The 24,587-nt window shown below is 36.3% G+C and overlaps 3 protein-coding genes across 3 annotated transcripts; all 3 read right to left on the bottom strand.

Moving 5' to 3' along the window:
• Nucleotides 1–911: 911 nt before the first annotated feature.
• Nucleotides 912–2,551, bottom strand: LOC147849026 (ananain-like). Its single transcript, XM_087337874.1, has 3 exons — nt 2,026–2,551; nt 1,698–1,945; nt 912–1,594 (listed from the first exon to the last, which is right to left on the bottom strand). The coding sequence occupies exons 1-3, from the start codon at nt 2,492–2,494 to the stop codon at nt 1,226–1,228; spliced, it is 1,086 nt and encodes a 361-aa protein (XP_087194000.1). The 5' UTR covers nt 2,495–2,551; the 3' UTR covers nt 912–1,225.
• An 8,828-nt stretch (nt 2,552–11,379) lies between these two features.
• On the bottom strand, nt 11,380–13,285 carry LOC147849025 (uncharacterized). Its single transcript, XM_087337876.1, has one exon. It carries the CDS (start codon nt 13,173–13,175, stop codon nt 11,649–11,651), a length of 1,527 nt encoding a protein of 508 aa, XP_087194002.1. The 5' UTR covers nt 13,176–13,285; the 3' UTR covers nt 11,380–11,648.
• A 5,993-nt stretch (nt 13,286–19,278) lies between these two features.
• On the bottom strand, nt 19,279–23,151 carry LOC147849024 (LOW PSII ACCUMULATION-like protein). The gene is made up of 4 exons (XM_087337875.1): nt 22,901–23,151; nt 20,843–21,463; nt 20,341–20,391; nt 19,279–19,826 (listed from the first exon to the last, which is right to left on the bottom strand). The coding sequence occupies exons 1-4, from the start codon at nt 23,131–23,133 to the stop codon at nt 19,688–19,690; spliced, it is 1,044 nt and encodes a 347-aa protein (XP_087194001.1). The 5' UTR covers nt 23,134–23,151; the 3' UTR covers nt 19,279–19,687.
• Nucleotides 23,152–24,587: the final 1,436 nt, after the last annotated feature.

Raw genomic sequence — 24,587 nt, 5'->3', positions numbered from 1 at the left:
GGGTAGAAGAAAGGGATTTGGAACTAGTGAAGATCCACACGAATGACAACGGATCAGACATGTTGACCAAGGTGTTGTTGATGGACAAGTTAAAAGCATGCTGACAACGAGCAGGTCTGATGGATCTTCCCATACCGGAGTGAAGGGGGAGTTTGTTGGGATTCAAGTCCTTCCGGATGGGACACATTGGATAGCCGGATCCAGATTGGCCAGAAGACATCCAACATGCATCCGGAATCCGGATCCAAAAAGTATTCGGAAACCCGATTGAGCCATAACCGATTAGAGGCTATATTTGTAAATAACCCTTAGAAGTGTATAAGTATAAATACACTTAGGGCTAACATTAGTTTGTGTGAGAGAGGTTATTATACAGTTGACTGTGTTTGTATAGTGTTAAGAACTCGAGCAAGGAAAGAGAGAGAGTGTGTGTGCTAGTAACTGTCGGTTAGATGAAGACAAGCTCGAGGTTGTTGCCTACGAGTCTCTTGTACTCCTTCTCGATATAGTGATTTTGTTTGGGGTTTGTGGGCTCCCGTGGTTTTTCCCATTTAGGGTTTTCCACGTTAACATCTCGTGTCCCTTTTAGTTCTCTTTTTTTTCTCTCTTGTGCTTGAAGTTCTGTTGTTGCCGACCCATTTGGTTATCATTAAACTATTCGCAAAGTTGCATATGTGCTAGTATGATTTGTTTATATCATGTACTAGTAAACACTTTGATGAGACTTTCAAATTCAAACTAATATCACCAGGTTTGCAAATAAGAGGCAATGCATTAGAGTCTACTCATACACACAACTTTTTGTTTCTTATCGGTGTTGTTCGAATTTGGCTTAATGAATGCTTAGTTTTTACTTATGATGCGATAAAACATTAATTTTTTAGGGTTCATTTTCTTAGCAGTACTTTTATATTTTGGGATTCACTCTGTTGTCAGATTATATTATATACATGCACAAAAGCACATGCTGAAGATTTTTTATGTTTCATTCCAAGAACATAGAAAAATCATCACATTGTGCAATGCACGTTGTGTCTTCTTCATGAATTAGTTTGGAGCATCATATCCATGAATAATCCTTTTCCATGTGAAAGATATTTGACAATTGATAAATGTATTTATATACAAGTTGTTTTTGGAATGGAGAAATAAGTTGTTCTATTAAACCTATAAGTCATTTGTATGTTTTCTAGCTCCTAGAGTCATCAAATCCGTCAAGAAAATGTCATATGATAGGATATATAGGGTTATTATTGACTCCACAAACTCCATGTGGAATGCTTCCACCTCTCTTAATGTAGGCATATCCATCCATGCCCCAAGAGCGTCCCCAAGAGTTCTTCACAATCCAATACTTGACACCAGAAAGAGTTTGTCCCCATCCAACAAATGTCACAGCATGATTGGATGTCCCTAGTTGATAGGGACAACTTGTGTTAGCATCAAAAATACCATTCGAATACCGAAGGAAGTCATTGTTTGCAAACAAAGATACAGTAACGGGTTGTTTTGCAACAATGCATAACAAAGCAGCTTCATTGGCCATAGGGGCAGTGACCACTCTAGATATGGTTGCCACCTTGTGAGTGTGTGCCTATAAGATAAACAAAATAACAAAATGTTTTTAGATATTTAATGCTAGAATCGTCGTGGCAAATTTATAGCACTTGTTCTTCTAGAGCAAGAGAAGACAATACTTTTTTGAAGTTACAAGTGCCACGATTTCTTGTGATGCCACTAAAGTAGGGATAACTCAATTGTGAGTCAATTCCCTTGTTCTTAACGACCCATTGCATGGCAGCGCCTTTGGATCCACCTGCACAACCATTAGAGTATTTTGTCTCACAACTCACCAACTCTTGTTCCGAGAGACGGAGTAGGCGACCCGTTTTAATAGCATGTGCACTCTCGATTGCAGCGACAGCAGCGAATGCCCAACAACTTCCTATATCATGAGTCTAAAACTTAAGAGAGATAGATAGAGAATGCAAGACCTTGAAAGAAAGAAAGGATTATTATAAATACCACATTGTCCTTGATCTTTAACTGGAGTGACGACATTTTGTGACCTCCAATCGAATTGTGAGGCGGTAGTGCAAGGACGGGGGGATGTTGTTGGTTGCTCGTGGGCCAATATACGGTTATGTTTGGTTGTTTTGAACCCATCCTTTTGGTGCCCAACCAATAGGCTAGTGAGGGCCTCATCAAATGTGATATCCGCAAAACTGTTGATGCCAAGCTTATACGAAGAAGAAGAAATCTTGTTGTGTCTCAACACATACTGTACATTCTTCTTAAATGTCTTGAATCGATTGAGCTTCAGGAGGGGATTGTGACCATACACCTTGTCCTTTCCAAATTTGTGCATCCATGCCTCAAACATCTTCAACAACTTTGTTTCATTCAAGCCACTGATGTCATTTGCCACATTTGCCACCACCGGAACCACCAATAGTACTACTATTGCTATTGTCATCCACATGTTGTGTGTCATTTGTCTCTACTACTTTGGTGCTCTCTCTCTCTCTCTCTCTCTCTCTCTCTCTCTCTCTCTCTCTATATATATATATATATATATATATATATATATATATATATATGACATTTTATTTATTTAAGTAACAATGTGCTTCCATTACATCTTGCACATAGTTTGCACTTCTTCTCCTTGACCCCACCACCTTCAAGGCCCAATGCATTTTGCCCCCTCTAAAGACAATAGTCCGTCTTCCCAAAGTTATTTAGCACTCACTCTTAATATGAACTTGAGGTGTTTGACCATACTAGGTTTGACACATAAGTATACCATTATCTCTCTTTGTACCTTACGAATAAGCATATTACACTAACTTCTTTTGAGCAATACTTCAAATCCATCCAATTTCATGAGACGCAATGTTTTTCACACATAGTTCCTATTCATTTTATCCTCACTAAAATTTGGCTGTAATTTTGCATTCATTGTACAACTATAGGGAATTTTACCAAAATAACTTTAATTGTTCCCAAAACGCATAAATGACTCTTGAAAAGCTTGATATTACCAAATTGAGATTTTTGTCTCCTCTACTTTCTTTCTTCTTACTTTTCCGATTCCCAAAATACTCCTCTCTCTATCTTCTCTAAACATGATGATTTCAATGTAACAACATCACCAATAATAGAAGAAATGATTATGAATCACTTGGTTTCTAAATTACAAGAGAGTCAGAGGCCATCAACCAGTATGTTCGGTGAAGATCATATAACTTTAAGTATTCATCTTAAATGCATGAAATCTTTTGATATGATTCCTTGTGAACATATTTAAAGACATATGAAAGAACTTAGGTACCAAGTGAAATATGCTTACAATTTCTCAAATCTTTGAGGAAGTGATAGGCCACATGCTTAGAAGAGATGGAATTTCATTTAATATCACAACTTGGAAAAGACTTGGAGGATCATGTTTGATACATAGTATTGCATATGTTGCAACTAACTACAAAATCATGTGCTTCTCCAAAAGAGGAAACTAAATTGATTGGTACATGCTAAAGGTCATCCAATTTTTCATCAACCAAACCAAGCTTCAATACAACTTAGCTCACATTCTTTTTTCAGTAAGACAAGGCATTGGGGTGCAAGTGAGGAGAGCATTTGACTATACATATTTTTCTTTTAATAATTTCGGGAGACACAGTAAACACTTTGATACAATCCACTACATTAACCATGCAATCAAGTTCCAGTCCTCCTTACACACATTCCTCTCACAATCATAATGTGTCCTCTTGATTGCAACATTTGTGAAATTCTTGGGTATTGAGAGTCAATACTTAATTCCACATATACTACGTAAAAATGTTTCACTTTTGATTCCATAGGTCATATTTGACATCCAATAATGATAATAAAATCAACATATCTATCTATCACTTACTTTTCAACTTTCCTAATCCCTCTTAGTTTTCAAATTCTAAATATACTCCTCTCCCTCTTAACTTTGTTTCTGTTGTCGTGAAGTATTTCAAATATTATATGAAGTGACATTAGTGAGGCTTAAACCTATAGCCATACATCAAGTATAAGGTATAAACCATTAGGATAAGCTACGCTATGTAACTATCTCATCACTCTACTATGTCTTATTCTATTTCTATACATGGGAACTCATATAAGCAAGATGGCTATCATGCATCAGATGTAACGTATGTGCACCAAATGGCGATCATACATCACATGCATCTCATGACCTCTCACATACAACATATGTTTGTGAACAACTATATAAAGAGAGGGAAGGGAAACATGTAGGCATCGATCAAATTAGTGAATCATCATAGCAATCAACTAATTAAGCATTAAATCGAGATAGCTCATGTGCACTTATCATATACACGTGCTTCTTGAATCATACAATATCTCTATCTCTTGTCCATGCTTGTCTCTCTCCCTTTTCATTACGAACTCTCCTTGTACAAAACCCTCATGGTTCGATGCATCGAACTATATGATACCGTACAATTGAGAGAACAAGGGGGCTTCCTTTTGAGAGAGTCTTTTAGGAATTCAAAGAATAAGATAGTGTGATTGGAATGGTAATGTTATAATTCAATTTTATCCTCTGAAGGGTGTAGTTTGGGAAGTTTATTAACAAGTAGGGGTATTTTGGTAACTTTTCCATTATTACAAATGGTAATAGGAGAATGCAATGTTTTTTTGGCATGCTTATGATCATACAAATCTGGTCATCACTTATATTTACACAAGAATATTGTTTTAGATTATCCACTTGCATAATTATCCTATATGCATTTAGGAAAGAGATGGTTCCATGTACGATGTTGTAGAAGATCCTCTTAGCTAATTGCTACACATGCATTCACTACTACATAGATTGTTCCCTCAGTATGTAAGGGAGCCTTCACATAATGGTTCCACATTAGCTATGAATCTCTCTTGTCCAAGAATTTTGTGTTTTGTTACGGCCTTTGTCAAATTGCACACATCATATCTTCAATATAATGTGTTGATTTTTTTGAAGTGTTTTTGGTTCTCTTTTCCATAGTCTTTTGGTGTTGTGTTTGTAGCTTCACAACTGCTTTACTAATAAGATAAATCACTATTGATTTTGAAAATTAATCTCATACTCCATAGAAGTCATTAAGAGGCCTTCGAAACAAACCTATACGTCACCTTGAAACAATACACATTTTTGTATTTAATATTATTGACACAAATTATTAATCAACACATTCTCTAACGAATGTCGTGCATATTGGTCAATTACTTCTCTATGGTAACTTCTTTTTTATAGGTGCACTTATTCTAAGAATAAGACTATAAAAACATTATCTTCTTGTTGGTACCTTATAGCATTCTTGTGAAGTCTGGTTTAAAATGTGATAGTTCTAGTTTTCCCACTGAAACAGTTCACCATGTTGTATGGGTATGTCCTATTGCTAGAGCAGTATGGAAAAGAATCTTGAGAATTTTGTAACCTATTTATGGTAAACATGTGTATATGTGGGGTGGGTTTTGTGAGATGGGGAAGGTTGGTTGAAGAAATACATCATTATGAAAAGGGGTATGTTGATTTTCTTCTCCTCTCCGATGGAAAACATGTACTGGAGGTCTCTTATACTACATCAATCCGTTGTTTGGAAGAGGACAAGGTTTGGTCTATGATATCTTCTTTAGTAGTTCAGGTATTATGGAAGGCAATATGTAAATATGTATTTCAGAAAGTCAAACTAAATGCAGTTGAGTTAGTCAAGGAATATGGTTGATGCTCCTGCATACTCTAAGAGGTCAATATGAGGCAATACCTGATGAGTCTGATGTTGTGTTTCGTAATCAACAACATTTTTGAGAAATTTGGAAAAAGGCGGAGGTTTTCGCCTTTTTTGGGGAGAGAATAAAGTGGAGATATGCTCCACCAAGATGGTTTTTTCAACCCCCCGTCTTGGAAGGACCCTACATGAGGGCTTTTGCTACTAGACATGTAGATTGATGTGGGTAGGAGGGTATATTTTATTGTATGGGTTCATTGTAGCCATTGGGCATCTTTCATTGATACCAAGGTGAATCTTGACTTCAAAAAAAGCATTATCTTCTTAAGACCACATAAGTTCCAATCTATAACTTGCTACGTAATTAAGTATGATTGGTTCTCCCATTAGTACAGTGTTCCATTATTTTTTGTTAGACATTTTCAAGCACCCCAAGTAGACTTGAAAATTGTGTCACCATGCTCAAATAGCAAGAGATATTGTTTTGTTGTCCCACCTAAAATGTCAAGTAGTGTCAATTCTATACAAAATTAAGGATAATTAATCTCAACATTATATGTGCTGGCATTTTCCAATGTAAGCATAAGACAGTGAAATAAATTATAGATAGTAAAGAGAAAGAGAGTGAAAGAAGACATTGATCCACTCAACCACTCCCAAGCAAAGGGATTGAGACGGACATGAGCCTTGAATGGCGTCCCATACCACTGCCATAGCATCGAGTCTATTCACTACAAGTTCATTTCCTCGACGTAGTTGAATAATGTGTCTAATGAGGATAGCTAGGGCTCATATTTATAGCTAGACCTAAGGCCCCCCATGCAAGTGCACCCTTGGCCCCCATGGGTTGTTCGAATCCCAAGGATTAAAGTGATCCCCCCTTCTTTACACTCACGATTAATCCTCACACTTTTATCCTCGTGTGTAGAGTACAACGGTACACAGTACCTTGGGATAAATTATGGTCATGTCTATAACACATATTGTGGATCCAAATATGCAACCCACTACTTGCTTACACAATACAAAGACTTATATGGATCTTATGTGTAGTTCCATTACAAATCGAGACTCAAATGAAGGCATTTATGCATCAAAAAATTGGAGACATTTAGAGTTATTTTTTTATGTCCAATGAGCCCAAACCACAATATAGCAAACAAGGTACATATTGTGGATCAAAACATGCAATCCACTAAATGCTTACACAACGAAATGACTAATATGAATCTTAGACGTGGTTCCATTACAAATCAAGACTCAAGTGAAGGCATTTATGCATCAAAAAGTTGGAGAAATTTAGAGTTAGTGTTTTATTTCCAATGAGCCCAAAACACAATATAGTGGACAAGGTAGAGTGCATGTACCAAACTGCAATGTAGGGGTCAAGATAAAGCCAAGTTGAGGATCAAACTTGGATTTTCTCCATTTCATTACTTTTGACAGTAAGTGATGTAAATCACCAAACCGACAATCATAGGGAGGACCACAAGGACAAATGACTGCATAAATTTTAGCATATGGACATCCATATGGAAAATTTCTATAACCACTTTATCTTGAGAGTGTAAAATGCATGCTCACATGCATTATAGATGACAATTTGAACAGAAAAAAAGGCTGGCAATTTTGTACAATGTTAGTATTTGCATGTCATGTCATGTCATGGACCACATTGCTAAAAAGCGTATCTTCAAAATTCCCAAAAGATAGAACTATTTTTAGGAACATAACTTCACATTGTAATTAGTTGGACCATGTGGTTACTAATAGAAACAATATACCAAATAATGTAATTAGTTGCATAAACTATGTTGATGAAAAACCTCCATGCTACACAATTTGTGAAGGAACCCAACATGACAAGGATATGTATGTACATATCCACATCTCAAGTAAATCTATTAGCGTGCCAAAATTTCAAACATTAGTGATCACTAGTAGGACTCTAGACGCCCCATTGGGCATGAACAAGTAAATTAAAGCCATTATCAGCGACCATTATTTGATCCATGATAAGACTATGTACTATTGTAAAATATATCGACATGATACGGCATCATGATTCATTACCCCTTCATACCAATATATCATTACCACATGAGTTGCTTCTTAAGCCTCAAAATCTGAATGGGGCTTTTTATGAATCGTTGAGTTTTACCCCATTGTCACCCTCTTTCTCAATAACTTACCTTCTAATGTCCTCACAAGTATCATTTTCTCGCTCTCTCCGTGATCAAAAGTTGAGTAAACACAAGTAATCCTATAAGCATGAAATATTTATAACTTCATGGAAAAGAACATTTCGTATCAGTCCATTCGTTGTAAGATGTGTGTAACCCCATGGCCATGAACTAAGGGTGCCTCAAGTTATGCAGGCTCCTCATGTTTGGTTTCAACTACCCTCACACATGCAATCAATTAGAAAAGGTTGCATTGACCACTATGGGTGGGTTAATGGTCCTTAAAATTAACAACAATTTTGTAGAGTGAAACCTTAGAATTTATTGGAAGGTGATTCATTCACTAATCTTTTAGGAGCACATGAGCTATCATTGCTATTGTACGTTGTTATCATTTTGATGCCCAACTTAATAGAGATATACACTTCTTGTGTTTCTTGTGTAACAAAGCTCTTGAAGCCTAGAACTAGAGTTTATTTAGGATCGCCCTAAGTTTGAAAAGGGAAGTATGGACAATTTGGGCTTCCCTTGGACCTAGGGGCAATTTAGAGGGGCCTCGGTCCAATTAAGGAACATAGGGAGGAATTGAATCGAGATTACATTTCCAATCTTTGAACCTTTTTAATAAGATGAGAAAATAAAAAGAAAGGTGTTGGGAGGATATCCTTGAGATTTAGCATGGCAAGTCTATGATCAATGGTATGTCACCTTGGTCATTGTAGCATATCTTTTTACTTTGTAACCTAAGGGTTTCCATGAGCATCGAACCTGTGACTTAACTATTCCAATGGTTACTTTCATTGGTTGAGCTATACTTTCTTTTAGGGCTCACTTTAAACTATGTATTGCAAAACTTGACATTTTGGTGTTTTTCTCCATTCACTCATACCCTTTACTCCGTTCGTTGAGTGCTTTGTTAAATCTTGTGGTTGTTTCCACAATTATCTTTCTCGATCTAGTATGCATAACATGAAACTACACTTCCACTTCTAATCCACCATGGGGCATCACATGGAGTTGTTTATCTTCTATTCACTTATATAATTAACACATGCTTCAACATTGAAATTACTTGTTTTCCATGCATGTGGTATCCTTTTACTTTTGACTTCATTGGATAGAGATCATGTCCCTCAAAACTCTTAAAAGTGTGAACCTTCTATACTATTCTTTGCATCCATCCCCTTCTTCATGATCAACCAATAAATGGTAAGGCTTCATCCTAGTTATTTCCTAATGGGGAGCTCAATTATGAAAGTTGGGGTAAAACTACTATTTAACTCCATACGTATCATGATATCAATTGCATTGCATTACAATAGCACCTCATGTCTAAGAGTAAAATATTTGAGGTTTTTTTTTAATAAAGATTCACCTTGGTATTAATGGAAAGATGTCCAAAGGCTAAAACAACCCTCATACCCACATCAACCAACATGTCGAGTAACAAAAGCCCTCATGTAGGGTCCTTCCAAGACAGGGGGGAAGAAAAAGCGAACTTGATGGAGCATATCTCCACTTTATTCTCTCCCCAAGAGAGGTGAAGACCTCTGTCTTTTTCCAAATTTCTCAAAAATGTTGTTGCTTACAAAACACACCATATCTCCTTGACTAACTGAACCGCATTTTGTTTGACTTTCTGAAATACACATTTACAATACCCAAACTACTAAAGAAGATATCATTGACCAAACCTTGTCCTCTTCCAAACTACGGATTGTTGTAGTATAAGAGACCTCCAATGCATGTCTTCCATCAGAGAGGAGAAGAAAATCAACATACTCCTTTTCATAATTCTGTATTTCTTCAGCCACCCTTCCCCATCTCACAAAACCCGATGTATACACATGTTTACCATAAATAGGATACAAATTTCTCAACATTCTTTTCCAAATTGCTCTAGCAATAGGACATACCCATAAAACATGGTGAACTGTTTCAATGGGAAAACCACAACTATCACATTTTAAATCATGGCAATGCCCCCTCTGGAATGCCATAATGTACCAACAATTATCTAAACAATACAACTTTTAGAAATTTGCATGGTGCATAGCCATTTCCAATAAGCATCCAACCAAGAGTTTTGTACATTATCATATCTCCAAAATTTGCAAGTTGCTAGCATAACAGCCACACCTCTCCTTACCAATTCTCTACCCATTTTTACCTAGTACTGAAAAAATGGGATTTGCTTACTGATCATTCCTCGCGCTGATATGATTCATTCCTTTGTTTCCTCTTTCTTAAAGTATGCATTGGTATTGAGAGGGTTTCACAATGATTGGTGTCGTATTTCCATATTTCTTTATATTGTAATGCTCCAATGGCATAACAAGAGCAAGAAACATTTACGGATAAAGGGGCCCATAACAAGGCAGATTGTAGAAGCATCACAATTGAGAGATACTACACTACATATTTTGAGAAATAGGGTAACCCGAGGTTTTGAAGAATTGGGATTAGCATCATCCCATAAATTTTGACATCATAGCGACCCTTGTTTGCCAATACTTGTAAGAAAGAAAGGGACGAAGGACAAAATGAAGATATTTTACCATCTTTGTAAGACCATAATGGCCTATGAGACCCAACAAATTGTTCCCACAAATAATAACCCACTCAATGCAAGAAGAATAAGAAGGGAGCCCCATTGTATTATAAAATTGTTTCTTATCATAAGATTAGACCATATTGTGAGTCACTCTAGAGTCCACCGAATGAACGCATTGAACAATTAAATGGCCTCTCCATTGAATTTTCTATAAATACCCTTGCTTAATCTCAAAAGATAGGGGAGGATGAATTGATTGTAAATTTGCCTAGATAGCACAAATTGACAAACAAGGGATGAACAAACTATATTGTTGCTCAAGAGTGCCTCATATAATTGCTTGAGAGGGGTTGACTAAGGGCATATAGGGAAATAAACAAAACTTGATGTTTATTTTAGAGTTTTTGCTATCACAATAAAATCCCATCCTAACTATATTGCACGGAAAATACTATGTTTCAGTTTAAAGTTGTGGAAGCCATAAACCCATATATTTTGATCTTGTCGCTTATTGACAATGGAATAGTGAAATCACTTAAAACTTAAAGACTCTCAACTCATGGTCAAGCAAGAATTCTATTTTTGTACTTTTGTTGGCACTTTCATTGTCGAAGGTCACGATTATAAAAATGTTGACTACTACACATCATGAACGCGTAAATGGTATTATGGCATGGCAAGGTATGATATTATTGAAGCATAAAATCTAAATGTGTGACCCATGGATTTCCATAAGTGTCGATTGCATGTCCTTGGTGACATTAATTCCTAAGAAAAGAAAACATGTGAAAAACTTAGAACTTACAAGGCAAGCAAAAGTTACATGGTTATAACAAGGGGCCATGAGGAGGAGGCTACTAGTACACAATACATTTAACATGTAGAGATATATTGGATCAAAGTGAATCGTCCCTCGGTTATGACTTCTTGTAGTAACCAAGAAGATTAATGTAGGTAGGGTATATATCGTGATGGGTATAATACTTTTGAGTAAAACAAGATTCTGAACTAGGGTGTGTGTGTGTGTATATACCATGATAAGAAAGAAATGTTGAAACAATATGACACCTTACATGATTGATTATGGTTCGAAAGACTTCACATGTTTACTTCAATTAGGCTAGGACATTTTTCAACCTAATGTGTGACATATTGGGATTGCTTGCAATGATCAATGGCTCCTTGAATGGCGAGGTGGAGGTCACGAAGAGAAGAGGGTGAATGAGTTAATTTGTTGTTGAAAGAGCTTGAACCCAGGACCCCACTGTGATGGGGTGACGATATGAGCGACCCAGGGCAACTCGATGTACATCCAAGATGGATATATTTAGAGGATGAGCTAGGGCCGATGCCGTAGATGGAATCATAGTCTCTCATAGGCGACTTTGTAAGAGGAGTGTTACTTAAGCTTTTCGTCATATTAAAAGACCCATGGCTATAGCTCTCCTCCCTCCCAAAATGCACACTCAAGAAGGAATTCTTCTTCTTCTTGTTCCTATACACTAGTATGGGCCTCTTCATTTTGGCAACACACCTATGCCAACTCTCCTTAGCATTAATCCCAATCTTTAGGAGATTGTCGAGTTGTTTCCGCGTCTTCTCATCCCTATCTCCCCTAGAAAATCCGAACCCAATGAAGTGATTCGTGCGATTTGAACCCTCCTCCTCGAGACCTTGTCGAGACGTCCGTTTCTCGGGCGACAAGTCCGAGCTTTTGGGCACCCTTTGTTTATGAGAAGGTTCACTCCATAGCTTACCCAGCAAGGTTTTCCAATTCCATGCCTTGGATGAAGAATTGGGTCTTTGGTTGATGCTATGCATAGTAGATTGAGGATGAGAAGAGATGGTTTTGTGAGGCAATGAGTCTTGTGAGCTGCCATTGGAGCATCTCGAAGAAGAGTTACTAGAGTCTTTCTCTTCAGAATTGCATCCCCAATAACTACTACTTTGCTGAGATCGGAAGCTCAAATCTGCGCGAGACACTTCGGTACAAGACCTTGACTTCACACCATCATCAATGCTACAAGAATGATGAACCAACTCTTCTTCCTCTTCCTCTTCTTCTTCTTCTTCATAGTTCTCTCCTTTTGATAAAGTTTGCACTACATGTAACCTTGGGTCTTGCTCTAAAGGAAGGAGCTGGCCCTTAAAGAAGAGCTTATCTGCAGAAGCTTGTATCTCCATACCTTCCTCTCCTTCTCCTCCTCTTTGTCCTAGTGATGGCTCTCCCATAATCATCACATGGTGCCTCTTGGCCATGAAGCTTGTTGACCCATGGGGCTTCACAAACTCAAACTCCATGTGTTTACCTTTACCCCCTCCTGATTTCTTCGGACTTCTTGATCTCTTCGAATTCTCGAGATCCATTCGAGTGTCAGTTGGACGTGGACACCTCGGGTGCTTCGGAAGCCCTTGGCCCGCCTCAAAATCATCGGCTGGACATGGGTCACCGGAAACAACAATAACACTCGTTGTGTCCACATGGGCATCGGCCACAAGACTCAAGCCACTAGAAGCGCTCGGGTTCGCCACCTTAGCATGAATTGGACTCGAAACCCCCCTGACATCCATTCCGACATAAGTTGGACTTGGACGCGGCTTAGTCGATCTTAGAAGATCTAGCTCTATGTACTCTGACTTGTTTTTCCTCGCTTCCATTAACATTACCCTGCCCCCCCTCCAAAAGAGATAGAGAGAGTGGGATAGAGACTTAAGTTACAAGGAGATTGTGAGGCCCCAAACAAGAGTATTGAATATTTGTGGAGTGATATATAGAAAGTGACTTTGCCATACATTTTTATGTACTTAAAAAGATGCGAGAAAGAAACCAAAAGTTAGACCCAGAGATATGCCCCACACATTGATGTGTCTTTTTGACCTTCTGATCTCCTAGTGGGTTGTGGGACCTCTCTTGTCATGTGTTTGCCTCCTCACGACGAACAATTAAAACTTCACTACTCTTGCAACCTCTCCCTTCAATGAAATAAGGTTCACTTTATCAATATATAAATAAACATGCTCCTTCAATACATCTATCTACCATGAGCTATACCCTCGGGCCTCACCCCCAAAAAACAAAACTTGTTTGTTTCCTAGTTTTCCTGACTCCATCACATTGCATGTCTTTGTCCATTTCACTAGAGTTTCGTAGCTCCGGTGTATGGGACAACCTCAACTCTGTTGCACCCTTAGGTATGATTCATAAACGATAAGTAGATTTAAAGACCAAATTTGGAAATCGTGTTGTCATGTCTTTGAATGTCAATAGTATATTGCATTACAAGCTTAATGGGTTGTTAGTTGGCACAAATTTGTCATATGTGCGTGCTTGCACATTTGTTTGGTCCAATCATTCACAATTAGAAAACTTTTGCCCACTTTCTTATTACCGAATCGACAATATATCCATCCAATGCTTATGATAAGTATGGAAATTTTGGAAGGGGCATGGTGTTGAGGTGGCAAAATGCCATTGGTTGTTTGCAATGTGGGTGAAATGACAATGTTGAAAAGCAAGATTGTTGCAATAGATCAAAACAAGAGACATGTGCTGAAATGAAGCAATGTAAGATTCACACTTACTACTTAACCATATTCGGTTGTTAACCACGACTTTGTACATTGGCCTCGATATCATGCACCCTTTTCAAAACATACAAGCTTAATTTTCATTGAATTTCACTCATCCAATATGAAGCCTCTTAGTTAAAGATCCGGTTTTACTTGCACGAGGATTCTCATCATCGAAACTGGAAAAACGTTGTATTTAAAATGAAAAAGTTGGAGCATTTCACGCAAAAACTTACCCATTAAAGGCCAAAAAGTATCTTGAGATATAACGAGTAGGGAACAATACATATTAATGTTTGCCTTTTATTCAAAAAGTGTTACTACATGGGCGTCCACTCTTCATTTTGGTTATCAAACACAACCATGTTGGTAGAATTTTAGTTATTGTAAGGCTCCATGTCCTTTAATTTTTCGCTTACATAATATTTCGTTAAACCATTGTGGTTGATAATAGAACCATATGCACATGATTGTTCTTTTTTTTCACAAGTGGACACGTCACAACGCATGAGAAACTAGGATTCCATACACCAACAAAGAGAGAAAAAGCTTTGTCTTTTCCAAGAATGAATTTAATAAACTTTTCTTTTGACACATTACTTAGGTCATGAGCATGACATGGGTAAACCATATCCACTTATAAGTTATATTATCAATCACGATTACTTGAGTTCTATTAAGAAGTTCTTCCAACTATTCACGATCACACATGTGTATACTCCTTGATTTCGGGTTAAATGTGTCTCTTCAATACCTAATGAGCTCCTCCACTTTCGTGGATCAAAGGATTTGTATACAAGCATTGCTTATGCACGGTATTGAACATTTTCTTTTAGACTATTGATGTTGAGTTCGATTGCATAATATAATTGTTTATCAATAAAAGCATAACTCTATGGTTGAGATAATCCAAAAAAGAGGCAATGTATGTAGCATTTCATATAAATGTGCGAACATGACCATTAATGGAAACCATGAAGCTCTAAATCATGCATATAAGTTGATCTTTCACACTTACACTATTGTCTTATAAGCATTAGTTACTTGGTTAATAAAATCATCGGAGAATCTGTTCACACACAATTAAGATAGATAGGTAGATTTATTTTTAGCATCCAATGAAGAGCAATTGTGATCCATAAGACGGGCCTAGCCCATGGCAAGGATTGAACTTAGGTTATCTCAATGTTATGACTTTTGTTGCTACACTAATAGTAGAGTGAAGTTGAAGGTTTTACCATTGTAGTTTGAGCCAATAACAAATGTAAATGATTCCCAACATCTTTTTGAAAACTATATGAAGAATCTCCCTTTTTCTCTATTTTTGTTCACAAGTTGAGTTGTCAATTAAATGGTTGTGTATGTCCATTATCATAGATTGTATAGCCCATAGAAACCACAATGCCATTTATAGATAAACTTATTGTACATGCTCATAGATTGTACAACTCTTTTAGAAAGAACTATGCTGCAATTATGGTATCTGTAAAGTGACTGAATTAGTGAGATGGTTGTACACGTCCACTTCTATAGTCCATTTGGATCCATCATGCACCTATGGTTATCGACATGATTGAATAAGTCACATGTTCATTCCAAGCATACACACCAAAAAACATGGAGAACCAACACTAGTTACCAAAGTATAATACAAAATCCTTATTTCATGGGGTCTTTATTTTCTATAAATCTAAACATAAAGAATGAGATTGAGAAAGCCACTCGCTTGAGAATAACTTCTTTACACCTTAAAAATACCAATCCATCATCAAGTATACCCTATAAATAATAAAAATTACACCTTCAATGATAAATGGAGAAGGTTGTTTCCGAATAAGCAAGTGGTTTTAGTGCATACACGTTTCACTTCAATGTGACATGCATGTATAGTTTTTAACTTTTTTAACTCTAACTCACATGCGCGTTTACACACACACACACATTTATAAATTATACTACACTTATCAACTCTCATTGTTTACCGATGTAAGAGAGAAACAATTATCGAAAATATGCATTTTCCAATTGCATGTGCACATTGCATCGTGCAAGTTCTTATTAATTCATTTCAAGAAGGATGTCATTTATGTAATTATATTATAAAAAAATTAAGATACGAAAACACATCAAATCACAAGGTCATCTGATTTAAAAAAATCGATATTGTGCCTTGTTTATTTGATCGAAAGAAATTTGCTACAAACTACCAATGGTAAAAAGTCGTACCACAAGATCATAAGTGTGACATGTCCAATGTTGCAATTAAAGCTTGCATCTCATGTAGTGGAAGTGTTGAATGAACTCTGATGGTGATTGGATTCATAAATGGTCACATATCTACAACTACAATGTTTGATATGTCATAAAGTAGACAATTTTTATGAAGAATTGAGCTCTTTAGCCCATGAAAGTGTGAAACTATTCGATACATATCTATAAATAGCCAACATCCATCACACATACATGTAAAATGCCCATATAGATCAAAACACTTTCTACAATTTTAGTTATTTATCACGGTTTAATTTTTGCACCTACAATGTTATTAAATGTCTTATAAGACTATTTTAATTGGATGGAGTGGACACAAGACATGTTACGAAAAACAAAGGAATCAACATCATGGTCTTTTTGTCTAAGTGAACTGGTGGTTGATCAAGACTAATATAAACAAAGCTTTGGATACACCCAAACACAAATAGCAAAATGAGAAAGAGAGATGCTCTTTAGGATCTGCTAAGTTAGATTTTAATTACATAATGATATATCAAATGAACATGTAAAAGATGTTCAAAGCTCGTGTGTCGTGAGGAAAATAAATATTTGGTGGGGACAAATCAAGATGTTGTTGCTAAGCATGGACTTATTTTATTTCTTATTGGCCAATAAGATGTCAAGATAACCACAAAATAAGCCCATTGTTCACTAAAAGACGTGGATTCCTTCTCCAGACAATGTGGATAGAAAGGCAAAATGTGATATCTGTCTGGACTAGCAAAGAAGTCTTTGAACATGAAAAATGTTAACATAGTAGGGGGGGTTCCTAAAGATCATTAAGGCAATTGAAGGAGATTAAGGAATTTCTCAAATGGACAATGGAAACATCCAAGTCGTGTGACCCTACATTAATAATTGACCATCCAATCTCCACTAAAGTTCTTTTGGGTGCATGAAAAAATGATTGATTTCCTCGTATTTATTTTGAACCCTAAAGCGACAGTATAGTAGATGCCGCGCTTCCATAGCTTTCCTAACATTATCTGGATTTGCCCCTAGAAACATAATGTGATCGTGTACGTTAATGCATAAATAACATGACGGATCATTTCTTGATGATAAAATGAGTCCAAACACTTTAGTAAAACAAATTTATGAAGAAGAATTTGTAGGTATGTGAATGTATTGTCAACAGATTTATGAATAAGAATTGCCAGCATGATTAGACCATTATGCATAACATGTGAAACAAAATCCTCTCCCAATAGATATATATCAATGGGAACACACATACATGCACCAAATCTCATATAAAACATTGATCCACATTATCATAATCTTTCTCAAGAACTATCTGTAACATAATCCATTGAAATTTGTATAGTTAAATTAATATGCCTTCCTGCAATGAAACCATTTGATTTTTTTATGCACAATCATGGGCAAAAAGCTTATGTAACCTATTACCAATCATGTTTGAGAATAAATCTGATAGACTCTTCCCATTAAACAAATTGGTCTCCACTGATTTCCTATGAGGCTGTTTTTTTTTTTTACCTTAGGTTCAGAATTAACTAGTGAAGGTTATGCAATGTTGCAGCCAGCAGAAGAATTTCCCACCTGATTATACTAGTAATGATGATGGCTAGTGGTGGAAGCTCAAGTTTTTAGGGTTTGATATTTAATTACTAATTTCAATCCGCGCATTATAATGTTATTATGAGTAAGAAGGCTATAGATATCCAGCAATGACCATGATGAATCTCGGTCAAGAGCAACAATATGTATTTGAAATTACAACATATACTATTGTGATATTAATTAGGGCAATCCAAACCATTGACACATTATTAAAGGACAACATAAGTGTGCAGAAATATATGCTGGATAATCAAACATTTACATTATATGAATCTAGGTAAATCATGTCTATTAACAAAAGCATCAAACCTTATGAGCAAATCCAAGTACTACGACACTTGTGCCCAGAATTCTGAATAACTTACAAAAAAGCCCTATTATGCGTCTCTAGATAAGTCATACTAATCAATCTCCCGTATTATTGTTACTTTTTAACATTAGACTTTCTGAAGGCATTTAAACTATGTATTCTAATCGATATGCTAAGTATTTGGTGTATTTTGCAAGATTTTAGTTTTTTGTATCAAAAGCCACCCTTGTAATTTATCTTTTAGATATAGTTAACAAAATTATTTAAGCAAATGCAGACAGAGAATATGGCCAACCAACCTCTCCACACTAATTCAATGCATAATCTATTTACGCACGCACTAATAAGAGAATATGGCCTTTTCTGTACAACTACCAAAGTGAATCAAAGATGTGGCTAGCACATTAAAGGATCATACATGCATCATCTGATGGTGATCATTTATGATAAAGGATCAATAAGCAATGGTAAGACACTCTTTTTTACTGACGAACTCTCTCAAATCATAAGGGGCATTTCCCAGTACTATGAATGTTGTAAAGCTTGTCCAATTGTTTAATGCCAAACAAAGGATCAAAAATCAATACTCAGATGATGGATTGAAAGGCATCGATCAGATCATTTGGAATTATAAGCATTCTGTTCTGTTGTGCAGCTTCACCAATCTCTAAGAATTTTATCAGTGCACCACGACAATGTGAACATCTTTCAATTTGTATTAGTACATAGTCCTACATTAAGAAAAACAACATGGATGCGCTGTTTACTTACCGGAGGGAGACAAGAAACATAACATAACAATAACATTTCTTAAAAAAACAATGTGTTTCTTCAAAATCTGGCATATATTTGATAAGTTGAAATTGGATTCACTTTCCAATGACATATGAGAGTTGTATGTTTGCACGGATGTGGAGGAAAGACAGATAAATATTTATTACATTTAAATGGTATCCATTTACAAAGACTTCACTCTCGAAATTACATGGCAAGGCATCATATGTTAAGACTACAGGTATATAATAATCCAATATTTGGATATACATTATCTGTTTCCAATCAATACCACTTTCAGTGAATATAAGTTTTTATTACAATTAAATGAGGTATCTATTGATTTACAAATACTTTACACTCAAAATTACAAGGCAAGGTGTCATATGGTCAGATAATAGGCATATAACAATCTGATACTCAGATGTATACATATAACCTATTTCCAATCATTACCACATACGTCAATGAAAGAGCTTCCAAAAGGAGATAATCAAACCTTATAATGATGAATGGAAGCCTCTTTATGAATTGGCAAATACTTCACATTCAATATCGTCGATGAAATATGTCAGCTCTTTTATCCATTAGATTGTTTTCTCGTTTGCAATGATTGAAGGAACATCATACATATGGGACTCATCTCTACCCAAAATGTGTTAGTTCAAACTCTGCCATCCATGCCATCTAATACACCTTTCCATATACCTTTTAAGGGAGGTAATTGTGCCACAAGTGCACCCCAAGGTGGAAATCCTTTCCCACTGCCTCGAACCCGCCCATCCAAGCGAAGCGATAGATATCTGTAAAGGAACGCTCTTATAGGTCATATAATCAATCACAATGCTTCGATGTGTCCCTAGTGGTTACTGCACTTTCACTCTAAGACAATTAGGAAGTTTAACTCAGTTTGAACGCCAATTGAGAGAAAGAAATAGTTCATTATCACAAAACAAATAGAGGCTACCAATTTGCACAACTGAAATATGAACAAAAAACAAATGTACTTTTTTACAAGAAACCTCCATTAAGAGAGAAAGAATGATGCATATTCACAAAAGAGAATATTGCCATCACTTGGTAGCCCCATTAAAAGAGAGAAAAGTGGTTCATTTTCACAAGGCAGAGACTGCCCATTTGTGGCAATCAATCCACACATTAAGAGAGAAAAATAGGTTCATTTTCAGGAGAATGCGCCAATAACCTGACTAGAGTTAGTTATCTGGTAAGCAGAAATTAGCTAGTAGTGATGGTGGATTTGGTAGACACCATCTCCATTTTATACTTCAAAAGAGACTAAGTAGAGTTGTTACTTACACAGGAGAATCATCTGGCACATTCGCAATCTTCTTTTGGTCATTTAACCACCTGCCAACCATTGTTAACTCCTACGTTAATCAAGTACTCTGAACAATTGAAAGATTGCAAACTTTGAGGAAGAAAAACATTTACATGAAAAGTTAGCACTAAATAATGTTAAAAACACTTGCAAGAATTAAGAAAAAAAACAAGAAAACATCCATAAAAGCTAGAGACAATTAGGGAAAAATGTCTGCATGAAAAGTTTGCAAAAATATATGGAAAAAAGAGCTCTATTGAAGCAATTAAGCCAAAAATAAATGTATGAAAAGATTTTACAACAAATAAGAAATATAGATCTCGTTGCAACAATTACGGTGAAAAAACAGAATGTGCACAAATGTTTGCGACAATTAAAAAAAGTAAAGAGCTTGCACCAATTAAGGAAAAAAACAAGAGCTTATATGAAGCGTAAGGATTAAGAACTTGTACAAAAAGTAGGAAGAAAATGAGAGCTTGCCTGAACCATTCAGATGTGTAGATAGGCCTTCCTCTCCAGAGCTTTTCAACACGAACTTCTTCTTTGTTTACAGAGTCCAAATTCTCTTCTTTATTTTCATTTTGTTCTTGCGGTCTCAAAGGAACATCAGCTGAGAATTCTAAATTGGGCACTTGTCCATCTGTGGCAAAATAAACCACCACAACTCCTCTTTCAAGAAGAGGTAAAAAATATGGTTGACTTCGTCGGCATGCTTCTTCAATGTGAGAAGAAGTTCCAGCAACGATAGCAAGACGAGCTACACCTCTTGTTTGTTCTAGTGCCAATACTTTCTTGTTGCTCAATTCAATTTTAAGACCAGCTAAAGTTTCTTCTCTTGATAGCCTTGCTATCTGTAAGTCTTGTGCTTTCACATCAGCTCGGTACAGAAGTGCAAAAACCAAAACAGCAACCAAATCTATTCCTAATCCAGACAAAACCTCCGTTGTAGGTGATGCATTTGGAGCATGCCCTATAGCAGCAATCAAACGTGGAAGGGATGTCAAAGCACCTATACTTGCACTTGCTATGAATGCCAAATAAAAGAATATCCGTACAGATCTAAATGGCGATATAACCTCGCTTCTTATCTTCGCTGCAGAGCTGATGACAATATCACAAGTTCAATTATCTACCTCTCTTGAGTCTTTAATCCTCTCTCTCTCTTTCTCTCTTTCTCTCTCTCTCTTTCTCTGAAAACAGAGAAAAACAGAGTAGGAGAAAGAAAGAAATTAATTTTTGAAGAGGCCAAAATAGCCGCTGATAAGACCGAAAATAAACCAAAATAAATATAGACATTGTAAAAGCTCTCCACAAGAAAAGATTCTGAAAAATCAGGAAATGGAAGCGCAGCAATAAAGGATACAACATAAGGTGATGCTGCAATCAGAAACTTTAAATGGCATCTGACTTTCAGTCGTCCTTTCCATCACAAGTCAGCATTTTAAGGGTGCCAGGAATCCACATACAAACAAGCTCCAATAGAGCCATCTCATGTGATACGTGGATTTCTAAGAAAGATAGCAAACACACAAGCCAATATTGCATCAGCATAGGAGCTAAACCAAATCCAATTATCAATTGCTTCTTAAACCATGATCATCACAACTTCCATGAGTGGCATCATCGCAAGTGTGGTGGGAAATCCTACATAAACATTTAGCTGCCCACCATTTCAGAACAGAGAAATTGGTTGTTTCAGGTCCCTTGAGAAATGATGAAGAAGGGAACTTTACAATGCATTTTAATATTCGTCACTCTATTCACTTTCTGAGTTCTGTGCCTGCTCACTTAACAGCACATGATGTATAACTTGCATTGTGCCAACCCTGTTCATATAACGACACTTCCACCATCTGCTTAAAATAAACATATGTTTATTCTCTGTGTATTTTGTTGAGTTGATCTTGTGCTGCTTCTATCATTTTCCACAAGTTAACACGGCATAAAAGTTCTCAAGTTCAGCAATGACCACTCGATATGGTTCAATAGGGATTGACAGATCGAGAGCTTTTTCTTGAGACTAACGGGTTAAGTTGTAATATTGTACATAACAAACAGCTCATCAACTGATGTGAACCGAACAGATCAAAATCCAATGATGCCAAAGAAATGAATGCAATGTTCCATATGGTAGCTACATGGTTCAGATTATGCACATAACCTAAACTCTAAATAGAGATTACATACTTGTATGAGAGAATGGACCCAAGATACATATTTGCATCCTGACAACAATTATAGGGAGAATTTAACACACGTTTTCCAAACCTGGCATTACTAATAATGTCTAATGAATTACTTTACTTAGATGCCATAACCATATGTTACTTTTAAGTCATAGAAATGAGAGTCTAACTTTCCTGTAATCGCCATCTCACAAGTAACGTGCATAAAAGAAACAACTTAACCATTAATTAGCTTTTTAGCTCATGAAATGGATAAATAAACCAAAACTTAAGACAGTCGCCGTATGAGTCTACGATGGATAGGGAAAATTTGTCAACATGTGCGCATGCGTATGATACACAACATTTCTACCTGATTTTCGGTACACGTGATGATGAATCATCGGGAGGCATTGAGCATACAACGAGGACTCTGTTTCTCCTGGTGCGAGACGGATACCTCAGAAACCGATTCAGAGGTAATAAAGAAACATTTCCTGATAGAGAAATGGGCAGATTCCTTGGAGACAACGTGATGAATCGAGAAATGGGTCTGGGATGATGCAGAGGAGGAGAAGAAGCCATGTGAGAAAGAAGGCACTCCATAGCCGAGCTGAAACAGAGCATTTGAGGAATGAAGCGGTTCTTCTAATACATACATATATGTACTACATTATCATATTGTGTGGTGATGTATGTATGTACGTATGTATGTACCGAACCGAACCGAACCGAACCGCCAAACCATTTAGAAACGGTTTTAAGTTTGATGAGATCAATTCAAGCTTGAGCCGAGCCGTTGCCGATTCCTACCAGGCTACATCTTACATTTTGCTTCTACCCCGTCAATTGTAGTGATGCACGAGGTAGGGGGAAAAAAACACAACGAAATATCCTCAATTTGTTACTTTGGACATTTGCCACCCCACGTTTTTCGGAACTCACGAATTTGATGCCTTATGAAGTAGTAAATCTTGCTTATCTTGCTTGAGGTAGTCTTGGATAAATCGGCAACAAGTTAAGGATACAATTTGTTTCTCTGGTATTTTGTCTTTTGATCGCTTTCCGTAACTCAAAAGGTTAATTATCATTGTCATACGTTATGGCTAACAATTGGTGAAAGCAAGACATGTATGTAAACCACAATGTAGACACCACCATCCGTTTCCAAACATGGAACTTATAAGAGAGATTTCAGGGTTATGGTGAGGTCAAAAAACAATGTCATTGCTTTCCACTAATGCTAACAACTCGTTAAAGAAAGACATATGCAAAGCTTTATCTGGTCCATTGGCTGGGGACATGAATATATTAAGGATTGAAACTTCTCACAAATAATGGAACAAGATTAACTTAAGTTGAAATTAACAATCGGCAACGGTTTGGTATGAACCGAACCGAACAGCGAAACCGTGGTTTAACAGCTTAACGGTTTCAACGGTTCGGTTTAGGTTTAGGTTTTTTAAAACGGTTCGGTTTGGTTTCAATAGTCAAAAACTGTGGTTTAAATGGTTTAACGGTTTTTATTTTTATTTTTTAATTTTTTTAAATTTTTTTTAAAAAAAATTTAAAAATGTTTTTAAACAATCTTTTCATTTGTACACCTTATTCTCACATTTTAGGAACATCTTAAAATTTTTAAAAATTCTAAATAATGAAATATTATAAATTTAAAAAATTTAAAATTTAAAATTTTGACCTATGTTGAAAACTGAAACCGAACCACAAAACCACGGTTTAATGGTTTAATGGTTTAATGGTTTAACGGTTTGAAAATTGTTTAACGGTTCGGTTTCATGGTTCGGTTCGGTTCAGGTTTCAAAAAATTTAAACGGTTTGGTTTGGACCCTCTCAAACCAAACCGTTGCCGATTGTTAGTCGAAATAGTTCCAACATCACATTAAAAGAGAGTCAATGATTTGATGACGAATACGATGTTGATCATCCAATGGGTTGTAACACTATAATATGTAATGTAGATATATGGTTGGCCTCCTATATAACTAAGGAGTTGAGGATCAAATTACAATGTTATTATTAACGTTAAGTATCTCCTAGTT

The sequence above is a fragment of the Azolla caroliniana genome, unplaced genomic scaffold (genome assembly GCF_043228905.1).
Source record: "Azolla caroliniana isolate FFs.n. ecotype wild unplaced genomic scaffold, voAzoCaro1.0.p SCAF_148, whole genome shotgun sequence".
Taxonomy (NCBI): Eukaryota; Viridiplantae; Streptophyta; class Polypodiopsida; order Salviniales; family Salviniaceae; genus Azolla; species Azolla caroliniana.
The sequence above is the reverse complement of the archived record's forward strand: the minus strand, read 5'-3'. Positions and strand labels throughout refer to the sequence as shown.

Excerpts from the sequence above, each read along its gene's own strand:
- LOC147849026 (XM_087337874.1), bottom strand. The coding sequence starts at position 2,494 with ATGACACACAACATGTGGATGACAATAGCAATAGTAGTACTATTGGTG. Across the intron at positions 1,946-2,025 it reads TAAAGATCAAGGACAATGTG|GAAGTTGTTGGGCATTCGCT; the intron begins GTATTTATAATA and ends CTCATGATATAG. Across the intron at positions 1,595-1,697 it reads GCACTTGTAACTTCAAAAAA|GCACACACTCACAAGGTGGC; the intron begins GTATTGTCTTCT and ends TTTATCTTATAG.
- LOC147849025 (XM_087337876.1), bottom strand. The coding sequence starts at position 13,175 with ATGTTAATGGAAGCGAGGAAAAACAAGTCAGAGTACATAGAGCTAGAT.
- LOC147849024 (XM_087337875.1), bottom strand. The coding sequence starts at position 23,133 with ATGGAGTGCCTTCTTTCTCACATGGCTTCTTCTCCTCCTCTGCATCAT. Across the intron at positions 21,464-22,900 it reads TCACGTGTACCGAAAATCAG|CTCTGCAGCGAAGATAAGAA; the intron begins GTAGAAATGTTG and ends TATTGTCATCAG. Across the intron at positions 19,827-20,340 it reads GTGCCAGATGATTCTCCTGT|ATATCTATCGCTTCGCTTGG; the intron begins GTAAGTAACAAC and ends GTTCCTTTACAG.